The sequence below is a fragment of the Chiloscyllium plagiosum genome, unplaced genomic scaffold (assembly GCF_037043375.1).
Source record: "Chiloscyllium plagiosum isolate Xiang-an unplaced genomic scaffold, Cpla_swu_hap1 HiC_scaffold_30, whole genome shotgun sequence".
Classification (NCBI taxonomy): Eukaryota; Metazoa; Chordata; class Chondrichthyes; order Orectolobiformes; family Hemiscylliidae; genus Chiloscyllium; species Chiloscyllium plagiosum.
Genome location: NW_028270168.1, coordinates 54312760 through 54326601, shown reverse-complemented (window position 1 = coordinate 54326601; position 13842 = coordinate 54312760). Strand labels below are relative to the sequence as shown.

Below are 13842 nucleotides of genomic sequence, written 5' to 3'. Positions count from 1 at the left end.
CTGGTACAAATTGACAGAAATAGGTACTGTGCCCTCCAGTACTGACACAACATGAGGTAGCCAGCCAAAGAAACCACAAAAAAAATTGGTTTCCAAGATACTGTACCAACAATCTCTCCTCCCAAGGATAATTCCACCCTGGAACAAAATGATAAAGGAAATAGTGACAACCACCACCACTCAAATTCTTCAAGACCCATCTTGGAACCATCTCCATTTATAAATTTTATGATCTGGAGGGTCAACTCAACAGCTCATTCCTCATGTAACTGGCATAGAAATGCTGGCAGAATCAACTAAAGTAGGAGCAGTCACTGAAGTGAATTGAAAGTGCACAGTGCTACAGCAAATAGGATGATACACTCCCTCTGCACCTGAGTTAAGTTCTCCCAGCTGCTTACCAATTCCACCTGTGTGTCGGCCCCACCAATCACATCCTATCTCCAAATTTCTTTTATGACCAATTCCTGAGATCAGCTGTTATCACTTACAATGCTGCTAACCACATAAACCACACACCTCAGAAACACATAAATATAGGTGTCATTTTTACCAAATTTATTTTAGTTTGACATTTATAACAGACATAGATGTTTATTAAGTAAGATCAACATTTGTGGAATGTGGTAAAAATATATAAAACTGATAATCCAGTTACCACGTGACAATGAGTAAGATAAAGTAGACATACACTGGGAACAGTTGGAGGCCAAACTTCACTCCCTCTGCAATCTGGAATTTGAATTACATCGTGGCACAAATTGTGATGACTTGCCACATAGCCTCCTTCTATGTGTATGGTTATTGGGCCATTGGATCTGTGTTGGTTCTCTGAGGAAGTTAATCAGATCCATTCTCATGCTTTAACCTATAATCCTTTTCAATTAATTCCCATTTGTTGGTGAATCTGATTCTCCTACCTTTTCAGGCAGCACACTCCAGATCATAAATTGCCACATCAAGCATTGTTCATCCCTCCTACCAATTTCCTTAAATCAATATCCTCAAGTTACACACCCAACTGCCACTCTAAACAGTTCTTAAAACTATTATTCCTTGGAGACGTCTCTGCTGTAAGGAACCCCAAACTTCTCCATATTTACTGAACTTCTTAATCTCTGTGAACCATTCCAAATAAATCTTGGATCTGATGCCAACAGATTAGCACAGCCAGTGTGAGGAGGATTTGCAATCCTTTTTGCCATTCAATGAGATCATGGCTGACTGGTACCCCAACCCTATTTACCTGCTTTTTCTCCAATGCCTCTTAATATCCTCACCCAAAAAAATTTTGAGATCAATTATGAAACCTTTGGACAGCACCTGAATGTATAGCTTTGAGGAGCAAGACCCAGGTACTCAGTGGTCTTTGGGTAAAAAGAAATGTGCTTCTTGTTGTTGATGCTGAATAACTTGGCTCTAATTTGCAAATTGTGCTCTAAATGGTGAATAGAAGTATTTTACTTTTTACTTTTTGCCTCTATTGATGTGTAAATCACAGCCTTCTCTGGATCAGTAAAAATATTCAGTAAGCACACACACGTGTGTATGGTGCACTTCATATTTGAGTCCATTTTGTAAAGAAAAATGGTGCTTAATAGAATCCAATTATAATTGTTCAGAATGTGAAAACCATACAAATTCCAGATTTGAAGCTGAAACCCTGCCCTGAGAGTAAGGTTACCAACAGAGGAAGCGATCATTTGGATACCCTTGCTGTTTCCCAACATCCCTTGTGGTTTTGTGCTAGTACATTGTGCCACACCCTTACACTAGATCACCAGTAAGAATCTCCATTGTTATCAAGTCCAACTAAGGTACCCAGGGAGGCATTGATATGTGATACTTCCAGTCCTCACGGATGGTAGGGTATTAAAAATGGACTGAACTTCCTCTTTTGGTTGGTGCACTGATTGTCAGTAGCTGGGGCTACCAGTGGCTCTCTCCTCTCACCCCATCACACCAGTTGAGTATGATATTCATTTTTTCACGTCTTCTTGTTCACTATCATTGCATGGCAACAATCCCTAGGAGTGTGTCCACAAGATAAAAAATGAGCTTCATTCACAAGAAGTGAAGTTCTTTGGTAAGGCACAAGCTTTATCCTGATGTGTGATACCTGATGTGGTGCTGATGAAAGTCCATTTAATACTGCATCTTTGCTGAATACTGAGAGCAGACTGAGAAAGAGGGGAAACTTGATGAAGGTGTCTCCTCCAAACACGGTGTACACTGTCCTGAATGTCACAGCTAGTTTGCCACGGGCTTCATTTGTGATGCATGTCCTCCATGGTCACTCGTCCCCAGCTACCAAGGATGAAGGTTTCAATATCACACTCATTCTCACCCCGAGCTATCCTGAAGTAACCATTCTCACCCCAGTCCTTTCCCCAAGAGTTAGCAGCAATCTGGAACAGAAACAAAAAGAAAGACATTATGGAGGAAGGAAAATATCAGTACATGTTCCTCAGACTCTTTCAGTAACAACCTTCCAGCAACATCCCCCACCCCTTGCAAAATGAACATCTACTCTCATATTTCAGAAATGTAAAGGATGCCTGACATGCTAGAGAATGAAGGAGTCTGGGGAGGTGGCCTATTTAGCTTCTTCAGCATTTCAATGGATGTTCTTGACTTCTTAATGAAGCAGAAAGTACAAATGGCCCAACACAATCTGGGCCCAACAGGGGACAGACATTAGCCAGCGTTTCAGTAGCATTATTGATAATTAGACCCTGTTTACAGGAGGATATTACATGACAGAGAGTCAAAATATAAGTTCCCAGTATCAAAAGGATTCTTATTTCCTCTTTCATGGGAGGAAGGCTTCATGACTGGATCAGCATTTATTTACCTGTCCTTAGCTGTCCTTCAAAAGGTGCTGCCTCTTGTGCAGCTGCCGTCCTTGTGGTCTAGGGACCCAGCATCCAGAGTGCTATTACAAAGGGAATTCCAGATTCCGCCCCAGTGACAGTAACAGAATGGCGATATGTTTCCAAGACAGGAAGGCAAGTGAGCTGGAATAGATTTTGCAGGTGGTGATGCTGCAATCTGTCTGCTGCCCAGGTCCTTCCAGATGGTAGAGGTTATGAATATAGAAGATTCTATCAGAACCTCAGTGAACTGCTGCAGTATATCTTGTACATGGTACACACTGCTGTTACAATGCAATAGTGGTAGAGGAAGTCAATATAGAAGGTGATGTCGGGTCCTGACCAAGCAGGCTGCTGCTTTGTCCAGTATAGTGTTGATCTTCCTCTTTTCAAGTTGCAGGTTGTTATTTGTATATCCACAGCTCACAGAGGCAGTTGCCAATGGTGAAGCACAATTGCCTTCACTGCAGGATGCCCAAAAGAAAATCTGAGAGCTTTTCAAGAGAAAGCCTCGAGTTGCCGCAGTTATATGGAGAGGCTGGGTACCCTTTTGAATAGGGCCTAAAGACTTCATTAGGTGAGTTAAATGAGCCTTGAGATTGGTCAAATACCCTTTGCAGCTAATAAAAGTAGACAAGAATGTGTGTAAAAAGTGGACAAACTCATTGAAACTGCCAAGCTCATTGAAAATGTTGAGCTGTCGGTGAACTGTCAAGCTGTCAAGGGAACTGTGAAGCTCATTGGAAGGGTTAAACTGTCTGCAGTTTAATAAAAATCAGAGCTTGCTATTTCACCATTTCAATGACAGGAAGGCAGGTTATCATCTGCCTTTCAATAGATTGGGAAAGGAAGAGGTGCAATGAGACCTGGGTGTCCTTGTAACCAGTCACTGAGAGTAAGCAGGAAGTTGCAGCTGGTGGAGAAGAAGGTATCTTCATAGTGAGAGGATTCAAGTACAGGAGCAGAGATACTTTGCTGCAATTGTCCAGGTCCTTGGTTAGACCACACCTGGAGTATATTGTGCAGTTTTGATCACCTTATCTGGGGCTGAATGTTCTAGCTATGAAGGAAGTAGAACAAAGGTTTAGTAAACCGATCTCTGGGATGGTGGAATTGATATATGAAGAGATACTGGGTGAGTAAGGATTATATTCATCAGACTTTAGAGAAATAAAAGATAATCTCATAGAAACTTATAAAGTTCTACCAGGGCTATACAGTATGTTCCGGGAGTCCAGAATCAGAGGTCACCATCTAAGGATCCAGGTTAGGCCATTTAAGACTGAGATGGGGAGAAATTTCTTCAATCAGAGAATGATGAGCTTGTGGAATTCTCTGTACAGAAAGTGGTTGAGGCGAAGACAGTGAACGTTTTTAAGAAGATGTTAGATTTGGTTCTTACAGCATTAAAGGTTATGGGGAGAAGGTAGGAACAGGGTACTTAATAAAATGATCAGCCATGATCATATTGAATGGCAGAGCTGGCTCAAAGGGACCTACTGCCGCTCGTATTTTCACAACCTATCATTATCACAGTGAGCAGCCGATCTGGTCACAGCTTGACTCACCGCTCAATCATTGAAATAAATAATGAATATATATGGTTGCTTTTTTTAAAAAAAAGTCATTAAGCTATTGGAGGAATTTCAATGTTCAGACTTTTAAAACAAATCTTTTTTTTAATATAATGGAGTCAGAAATAGAAACAAAGGTTTACTTCATCTCATGTGGACCCAGAGGTAAAAGGAAAATGGTAGTGGATGTGTGTTACGGGTTGGCACTAAGAAAGCATAGGAATATAAAGGGCAATTGAGTCAGAAGGGCATACATAGCATAACTCATGAGAGGTGGCCTGTGGTGTGGGTAGAGCCTGAGCGCGGCATGTACAGAGATGGGGAGGATGTGTGTCTGTGTGTGCGTGCATGTGCCCCTTGTTAGAGGGGAGGGTGTGATAGATATGCTTTTTCCCTTCCTTTGTTTCTTAAACTTGGAACAAAGTCTTGGATCAACAGGGTCAGCTTTTGCACAGCTAGCATTTATTTAAATTTATTCATTTGTGGGACTCGGGCGTCACTGGCTGGCCAGCATGGATAGCCCATCCCTATTTGCCCTTGAGGAGATGGTGGTGAGTTGCCTTCTTGAATCTCTGCAGTCCACTTGCTGTTGGTTGACCCACAATGCCGGTAGGGAGGGAATTCCAGGATTTTGACCCAACAACTGTGGAGGAATGGCAGTATATTTCCAAGTCAGGGTGGTGAGTGGCTTGGAGGGGTTTGTGCAGGTGGTGGTGTTCCCAAATACCTGCTGCCCTTGTCCTTCCAGATGGAGGTGGTCATGGGTTTGGAAGGTGCTGCCTAAGAATCTTTAGTGAATTTTTGCCATGCGTCATGTAGACTGAATGCCGGTGGTGGAGGGATTGAATGTTTGTTGATGTGGTGCCAATCAAGCGGGTTGCGTGGTCCTGGATGGTGTCAAGCTTCTTGAGTGTTGTTGGAGCTGGACCATCCAGGCCAGTGGAGAGGATTCCATCACATTCCTGACTTGTGCCTTGTAGATGATGGATAGACTTTGGGTGTCAGAAGGTGAGTTACTTGCTGCAGCATCCCTAGTCTCTGACTTGCTCTTGTAGCCAGTGTGTTTGTGGTGAGTCCAGTTGAGTTTCTGGTCAATGGTAACCCAAAGGATGTTGACAGTGGGGATTAAATGATGGTAATACCGATGAGTGTCAAGGGGTGGTGGTTAGAGCATCTCTTATTGGTGATGGCCATTGTCTGGCATTTGTGTGGCACGAATGTTACTTGCCACTTGTCAGCCCAAGCCTGGATATTGTCCAGATCTTGTTGCATTTGAGCACTGACTGCTTCAGTATCTGAGGAATTGCAATCATTGGCGAACATCCCCACTTCTGACCTTATGACAGAGGGAAGGTCATTAATGAAGCAGCTGAAGATTGTTGGGCCTAGGACACTACCTTGAGGGTCTCCTGCAGAAATGTCTGGAGCTGAGATGATTGACCCTCTACAACAACCATCTTCCTTTGTGCCAGGTCTGACTCAGTGCTTGCCCCTGATACCCATTGTTTCCAGTTTTGCCAGGGCTCCCTGATGCCATACTCAGTCAAATGCAGCCTTGATGTCAAGAGCTGTCACTCTCACTTCCCCTCTGGAATTCAGCTCTTTTGTCCATGTTTGAACCAAGGCTGTAATGAGATCAGGAGCTGAGCGACCTTGGTGAAACCCAAACTGGGCGTCACTGGACAAGTTGTTGCTGAGCTGGTGCTGCTTGATGGCACTGTTGATGACACCTTTCATCACTTATCGAGAGTAGACTGATTGGGCCGTAATTGGCCGGGTTGGATTTATCCTGCTTTTTGTGTACAGGATATACCTGGGCAATTTTCCACATTGTCGGGTAGATGCCAGTGTTGTAACTCTACTGGAACAGTTGGCTAGGGGAGTGGCAAGTTCTGGAGCACACATCTTCTGTACCATTGCTGGAATGTTAATAGGGCCCATTGCCTTTGCAGTATCCAGTGTCTCCAGCTGTTTCTCGATATCATATGGAGTGAATCAAATTGGCTGGAGCCTCTCATCTGTGATGCTGGGGACCACTGGAGGAGGCCGAGATGCACATCTGACTGAAGATTGTTGAGAATGCATCAGCCCTATCTTTTGCTCTACCATACAATCCCAGGGGCTATTGTCAAACTCTTTATGAGGGGGGAATGATGGGCCTGACTTCTGTTCCCAGCTGTCCCACCTCAAACATTCTCTTGAATTGATTTTGATGAGCGGATTATTTTCTTGACTCAAGGGCAATGATTCAGGTCTCCATGCTGTTCCGTCCTTGGAGTGTTTGATGGGGACAGCGTCAAGGGAGCTCACTTTCAGTTTAAAACAGTAGATCGAGCTTTACTCTGTATCTGACCCTGTGTTGTCCCTGTCCTGAGAGCGTTTAATGGGGACAGTGTAAAGGGAGCTTTATTTTATACTTAACCTCTTGTCCTGGGAGTGGTTGATGGGGACTGCGGGTACCTGAAATGAGAGGGATTTCTATCATCCCGTTTTAGCAAATACAGCCTTGACTCCAGATGAAAAGCTGAACTGCTCAATATTCTGATTAAGACAACAATTTGGGCTATGAATTTGAGTGTGGTATGTTATTTTCAGATCTAATCAGGCCTTCTACTGTCGTTTTATTTCATAATGCATTGAGAATCTCCAGAGTGTCAAAAACTCCATGTCATGATCTGTGATAATAGAGCAGGTAATCTCTCCATCCCACGTTGATATGGAAATTTCAACATTGACCTAGCAGCAATTAACGTTCTGTCACATTCCCATCCAACCATTTGCTACGCTTTAAGGTGCCAACTTTAACGGCCATGGTTACCCTCGAGCACCTCATCATCCTTGCCCATTTTTCACATAAACAATGCGGTGTTATGGGCAATCCATCTGTGACGGTCATCTTGGCCAGCCTCCCATCTCTCTTTTTATACCCACCTTTCCAATGCACATTCTCACTCTCACACAGTGATCTTTTATTCCCCGTTGCCTACTCCTTTAAACTGAGTAGTAGAGACCCTTACTTTCAGTTTCAAAGAGTAAAGAGAGCTTCACTCTGTATCTAACCTTGTGCTGTCCCTCTCCTTTTTATTTCAAGATGATGGCAGCAGCAGAGTAGGCAGCGTTCAGGCTCCTCAGCCCAGAGCTTGTCAATCTGTCCAGTTTGATTTTTCCATCATTCTATCCATGCTGGCACCTTGCATCTGACACCATGGGCCCTTACCTTACTCAGTAACATCCTGTGCGGTACCTTGTCAAAGGCCTTCTTGAATTCCAGATAAATAATATCCATTGGCTCACCTTGGTCTAACCTGCTCATTACTTCCTCAAAGAATTCTAGCAGATTTGTCAGGCAGGACCTCCCCTTGATGAAACCATGCTGATCTTGCCCTATTTTACCATACACTTCCAAGTATTCAGAAATTTCATCCTTCACAATGGAATCCAAAATCTTACTCACAACCGAGGTTAGGCTAATTGGACTGTAATTTTCTGTGTTTTGCCTTACTCCAGTTTTAAACAGGGGTGATATGTCAATGATTTTCCAGTCCTTTGGGATCCTCCCTGATTCTAGCGATTCCTGAAAGATCATCACTAACATCTCCACTACCTCTTCAATTATCTCCCTGAGAACACTGGGATGTAGTCTATCTGGTCCAGGTGATTTATCCACCTTCTGGCCATTCAGTTTTTCTAGCACCTTCTCCTTGGTGATGGCCACCATACTCAGCTCTGCCCCTTCAATCTCTTGAATTTTTTGGGACATTACTCGCATTTTCCACCATGAAAACTGAGGCAAAGTAATTATTCAGTTTCTCAGCCATTTCCTTGTTCCTCACTCCTGTCTCTCCAGCATCATTTTTCAGCGGTCAAATGTCCACATTTCCTTCTCTTTCGCCCTTTATATATCTAAAGAAACTCTTACAGTATTCCTTTAGATTACTGGCTAGCTTACACTTAAATTTAATCTTCTCCTTCCTTATTTCTTTTTTCATTACGCTCTGTTGGTCTTTGTAAGCTTCCCAATGCTCTGGATTCCCACTGCCCTTTGTAACATTATATGCTTTCTCTTTTGATTTTATGCTATCCTTGTCTTCCCTAATCAGCCACGGTTCCTCATCCTCCCTTCTTTTCCCTAGGGATGAATTTTTGTTATGTCTGAACTGCTCCCAGAATCTCATGCTATTGCTGTTCCAAAGTCTTTCCTGCTAGGCACCTCTCCCAGTCAACTTGAGGCTGCTGAAAGTCAGAACAGGGTAGACTGGAGGCCTGGAGCAGTGTGGGGTAGGCTGGATGCCTGGAGTGGTACGGGGCAGGCTGGAGGCCTGGAGTGGAGCGGGGCAGGCTGGAGGCCTGGAGTGGTACGGGGCAGGCTGGAGGCCTGGAGTGGAGCGGGGCAGGCTGGATGCCAGGAGTGGAGCAGTGTAGGCTGGAGGCCTGGAGTGGTGCAGGGCAGGCTGGATGCCTGGAGTGGAGCGGGGCAGGCTGGAGGCCTGGAGTGGTACGGGGCAGGCTGGAGGCCTGGAGTGGAGCGGGGCAGGCTGGATGCCAGGAGTGGAGCAGTGTAGGCTGGAGGCCTGGAGTGGTGCAGGGCAGGCTGGAGGCCTGGAGTGGAGCGGGGCAGGCTGGAGGCCTGGAGTGGTGCGGGGCAGGCTGGAGGCCTGGAGTGGTACGGGGCAGGCTGGAAGCCTGGAGTGGAGCGGGGCAGGCTGGATGCCAGGAGTGGAGCAGTGCAGGCTGGAGGCCTGGAGTGGTAAAGGGCAGGCTGGATGCCTGGAGTGGTACGGAACAGGCTGGAGGCCTGGAGTGGAGCGGGGCAGCATAGATGCCAGGAGTGGAGCGGGGCAAGCTGGAGGCCTGGAGTGGTGCGGGACAGGCTGGAGGCCTGGAGTGGTACGGGGCAGGCTGGAGGCCTGGAGTGGAGCGGGCCAGGCTGGAGGCCTGGAGTGGTGAGGGGCAGGCTGGAGGCCTGGAGTGGTACGGGGCAGGCTGGAGGCCTGGAGTGGAGCGGGGCAGGCTGGATGCCAGGAGTGGAGCAGTGCAGGCTGGAGGCCTGGAGCAGTGCGGGGTAGGCTGGAGGCCTGGAGTGGAGCGGGGCAGCATAGATGCCAGGAGTGGAGCGGGGCAAGCTGGAGGCCTGGAGTGGTGCGGCGCAGGCTGGTTGCCTGGAGTGGAGCGGGGCAGGCTGGTGGCCTGGAGTGGTGCGGCGCAGGCTGGATGCCTGGAGTGGAGCGGGGCAGGCTGGTTGCCTGGAGTGGAGCGGGGCAGGCTGGTGGCCTGGAGTGGTGCGGGGCAGGCTGGTTGCCTGGAGTGGAGCGGGGCAGGCTGGTGGCCTGGAGTGGTGCGGGGCAGGCTGGTTGCCTGGAGTGGAGCGGGGCAGGCTGGTGGCCTGGAGTGGAGCGGGACAGGCTGGAGACCAGGATTGGAGCAGGGCAGGCTGGAGGCCTGGAGTGGTACGGGGCAGGCTGGAGGCCTGGAGTGGAGCGGGGCAGGCTGGAGGCCTGGAGTGGTGCGGGAGTGGCTGGAGGCCTGGAGTTGTACGGGGCAGGCTGAATGCCTGGAGTGGAGCGGGGCAGGCTGGAGTCCTGGAGTGGTACGGGGCAGGCTGGATGTCTGGAGTGGAGCGGGGCAGGCTGGAGTCCTGGAGTGGTACGGGTCAGGCTGGAGGCCTGGAGTGGTGCGGGGCAGGCTGGAGGCCTGCAGTGGTGCGGGGCAGGCTGGAGGCCTGGAGTGGTACGGGTCAGGCTGGAGGCCTGGAGTGGAGCGGGGCAGGCTGGAGGCCTGGAGTGGTACGGGTCAGGCTGGAGGCCTGGAGTGGAGCGGGGCAGGCTGGAGTCCTGGAGTGGTACAGGGCAGGCTGGAGGCCTGCAGTGGTGCGGGGCAGGCTGGAGTCCTGGAGTGGTACGGGTCAGGCTGGAGGCCTGGAGTGGAGCGGGGCAGGCTGGAGGCCTGGAGTGGAGCGGGGCAGGCTGGAGGCCTGGAGTGGTGCAGGGCAGGCTGGAGGCCTGGAGTGGTGCAGGGCAGGCTGGAGGCCTGGAGTGGTGCGGGGCAGGCTGGAGTCCTGGAGTGGTACAGGGCAGGCTGGAGTCCTGGAGTGGTACAGGGCAGGCTGGAGGCCTGGAGTGGTGCAGGGCAGGCTGGAGGCCTGGAGTGGTGCGGGGCAGGCTGGATGCCTGGAGTGGAGCAGGGCAGGCTGGATGCCTGGAGTGGAGTGGAGCAGGCTGGAGGCCTAGGGTGGTGCAGGGCATGCTGGAGGCCTGGAGTAGTACAGGGCAGGCTGGAGGCAAGCAGTGGTGCGGGACAGGCTGGAGGCCTGGAGAGGTACAAGGCAGGCTGGAGGCCTGGAGTGGTGCGGGGAAGGCTGGAGGCCTGGAGTGGTATGGGGCAGGCTGGAGGCCTGGAGCGGGACGGGGCAGGCTGGATGCCTGGAGTGGTGCGGTACAGGCTGGATGCCTCTAGTGATACGGGGCAGGCTGAATGCCTGGAGTGGGATGGGGCAGGCTGGAGGTCTGGAGTTGTGCGGGCCAGGCTGGATGCCTCTAGTGGTACGGGGCAGGCTGGTTGCCTGGAGTGGAGTGGGGCAGGCTGGAGACCAGGAGTGGAGCTGGGCAGACTGGAGGCCTGGAGTGGTACGGGGCAGGCTGGAGGCCTGGAGTGGAGCGGGACAGGCTGGAGGCCTGGAGTGGTGCGGGGCAGGCTGGAGGCCTGGAGTGGTACGGGGCAGGCTGGAGGCCTGGAGTGGTGAGTGACAGGCTGGAGGCCTGGAGTGGTACGGGGCAGTCTGGAGGCCTGGAGTGGTGAGTGGCAGGCTGGAGGCCTGGAGTGGTGTGAGGCAGGCTGGAGGCCTGGAGTGGTGCGGGGCAGGCTGGAGGCCTGGAGTGGTACGGGTCAAGCTGGAGGCCTGGAGTGGTGCAGGGTAGGCTGGTGGCCTGGAGTGGTACGGGGCAGGCTGGAGGCCTGGAGTGGTACAGGTCAGGCTGGATGCCTGGAGTGGAGCGGGGCAGGCTGGAGGCCTGGAGTGGTGCAGGGGCAGGCTGGAGGCCTGGTATGGAACGGGGCAGGCTGGATGTCTGGAGTGGAGCGGGGCAGGCTGGAGGCCTGCAGTGGTAGGGGGCAGGCTGGAATCCTGGAGAGGAGCGGGGCAGGCTGGAGGCCTGGAGTGGAGCGGAACAGGCTGGAGACCTGGAGTGGTACGGGGCAGGCTGGAGGCCTGGAGTGGTGCGGGGCAGGCTGGGGGCCTGGAGTAGTACAGGGCAGGCTAGAGGCCAGCAGTGGTGCGGGACAGGCTGGAGGCCTGGAGTGGTATGGTGCAGGCTGGAGGCCTGGAGCGGGACGGGGCAGGCTGGAGGTCTGGAGTGGTGCAGGACAGGCTGGATGCCTCTAGTGGTATGGGGCAGGCTGGAGATCAGGAGTGGTGCGGAACAGGCTGGAGGCCTGGAGCAGTGCGGGGTAGGCTGGAAGCCTGGAGTGAAGCGGGCCAGGCTGGAGACCTGGAGTGGAGTCGGGCAGGCTGGAGGCCTGGAGTGGAGCAGGTCAGGCTGGAGACCAGGAGTGGAGTCGGGCAGGCTGGAGGCCTGCAGTGGTAGGGGGCAGGCTGGAGGCCTGGAGTGGAGTGGGACAGGCTGGAAGCCTGGAGTGGTGCGGGGCAGGCTGGAGGCCTGCAGTGGTAGGGGGCAGGCTGGAGGCCTGGAGTGGAGTGGGACAGGCTGGAGGCCTGCAGTGGTAGGGGGCAGGCTGGAAGCCTGGAGTGGAGCAGGGCAGGCTGGAGACCGGAGTGGTGCGGAACAGGCTGGAGGCCTGGAGCAGTGTGGGGTAGGCTGGAGGCCTGGAGTGAAGCGGGGCAGGCTGGAGGCCTGGAGTGGTGTGGAGCAGGCTGGATGCTTGGAGTGGAGCAGGACAGGCTGGAGACCAGGAGTGGTGAGTGGCAGGCTGGATCTTGGAGTGGTACGAGGCAGGCTGGAGGCCTGGAGTGGTGCGGGGCAGGCTGGAGGCCTGGAGTGGTACGGGTCAGGCTGGAGGCCTGGAGTGGTGCTGGGCAGGTTGGAGGCCTGGAGTGGAGCGAGGCAGGCTGAATGCCTGAAGTGGAGCGGGGCAGGCTGGAGGCCTGGAGTGGTGCAGGGGCAGGCTGGAGGCCTGGTATGGAACGGGGCAGGCTGGATGTCTGGAGTGGAGAAGGGCAGGCTGGAGGCCTGCAGTGGTAGGGGGCAGGCTGGAATCCTGGAGAGGAACGGGGCAGGCTGGAGGCCTGGAGTGGAGCGGAACAGGCTGGAGACCTGGAGTGGTACGGGGCAGGCTGGAGGCCTGGAGTGGTGCAGGGCAGTCTGGAGGCCTGGTGTGGTGCGGGGCAGGCTGGATGCCTGGAGTGGTACGGGGCAGGCTGGAGGCCTGGACTGGTACGGATCAGGCTGGAGGCCTGGAGTGGTGCGGGGCAGGCTGGGGGCCTGGAGTAGTACAGGGCAGGCTAGAGGCCAGCAGTGGTGTGGGACAGGCTGGAGGCCTGGAGTGGAGTGGGACAGGCTGGAGACCAGAAGTGGAGCCGGGCAGACTGGAGGCCTGCAGTGGTAGGGGGCAGGCTGAAGGCGTGGAGTGGAGCAGGACAGGCTGGAAGCCTGGAGTGGTGCGGGGCAGGCTGTAGGCCTGGAGTGGAGTGGGACAGGCTGGAAGCCTGGAGTGGAGCAGGGCAGGCTGGAGACCAGGAGTGGTGCAGAACAGGCTGGAGGCCTGGAGCAGTGCGGGGTAGGCTGGAGGCCTGGAGTGAAGTGGGGCAGACTGGAGGCCTGGAGTGGTGCGGGGCAGGCTGGAGGCCTGGAGTGGAGTGGGACAGGCTGGAAGCCTGGAGTGGTGCGGGGCAGGCTGGAGGCCTGGAGTGGTACGGGGCAGGCTGGAGGGTTGGAGTGGAGCGGGGCAGGCTGGAGGCCTGGAGTGGTGCGGGGCAGGCTGGAGGCCTGGATTGGAGCAGGGAAGGCTGGAGGGCTGGAGCAGTGTGGGGTAGGCTGGAGGCCTGGAGTGAAGTGGGGTAGGCTGGAGGCCTGGAGTGGTGCGGGGCAGGCTGGAGGCCTGGAGTGGTACGGGGCAGGCTGGAGGCCTGGAGTGGTGCGGGGCAGGCTGGAGGCCTGGAGTGGTGCGGGGCAGGCTGGAGGCCTGGATTGGAGCAGGGAAGGCTGGAGGGCTGGAGCAGTGTGGGGTAGGCTGGAGGCCTGGAGTGAAGTGGGGTAGGCTGGAGGCCTGGAGTGGTGCGGGGCAGGCTGGAGGCCCGAAGCGGGGTGTGGCAGGCTGGCACCTGGAGTGGAGCGGGCTGGAGGCCTGGAGTGGAGAAGGGGCAGTTATTGGAGTGGGGTCTGTTTTGGGCGATCAGCGACTGCGAGCCTGGTCAGACCATGTGTGTAAACATCTGTGCTGAG

General features: G+C 52.8%; 1 protein-coding gene across 2 annotated transcripts in view; it reads right to left on the bottom strand.

Annotated features, from left to right (window-relative positions):
• Positions 1–537: 537 nt before the first annotated feature.
• tinagl1 (tubulointerstitial nephritis antigen-like 1) overlaps positions 538–13842 on the bottom strand; it is a 110380-nt gene continuing 97075 nt past the window's right edge. For both annotated transcript variants that reach the window (XM_043717967.2, XM_043717968.2), the window contains exon 12: positions 538–2408. In XM_043717967.2, the coding sequence (XP_043573902.2) occupies positions 2268–2408 (141 nt within the window). In that variant the 3' untranslated portion in view covers positions 538–2267. The remainder of the gene's footprint in view (positions 2409–13842) is intronic.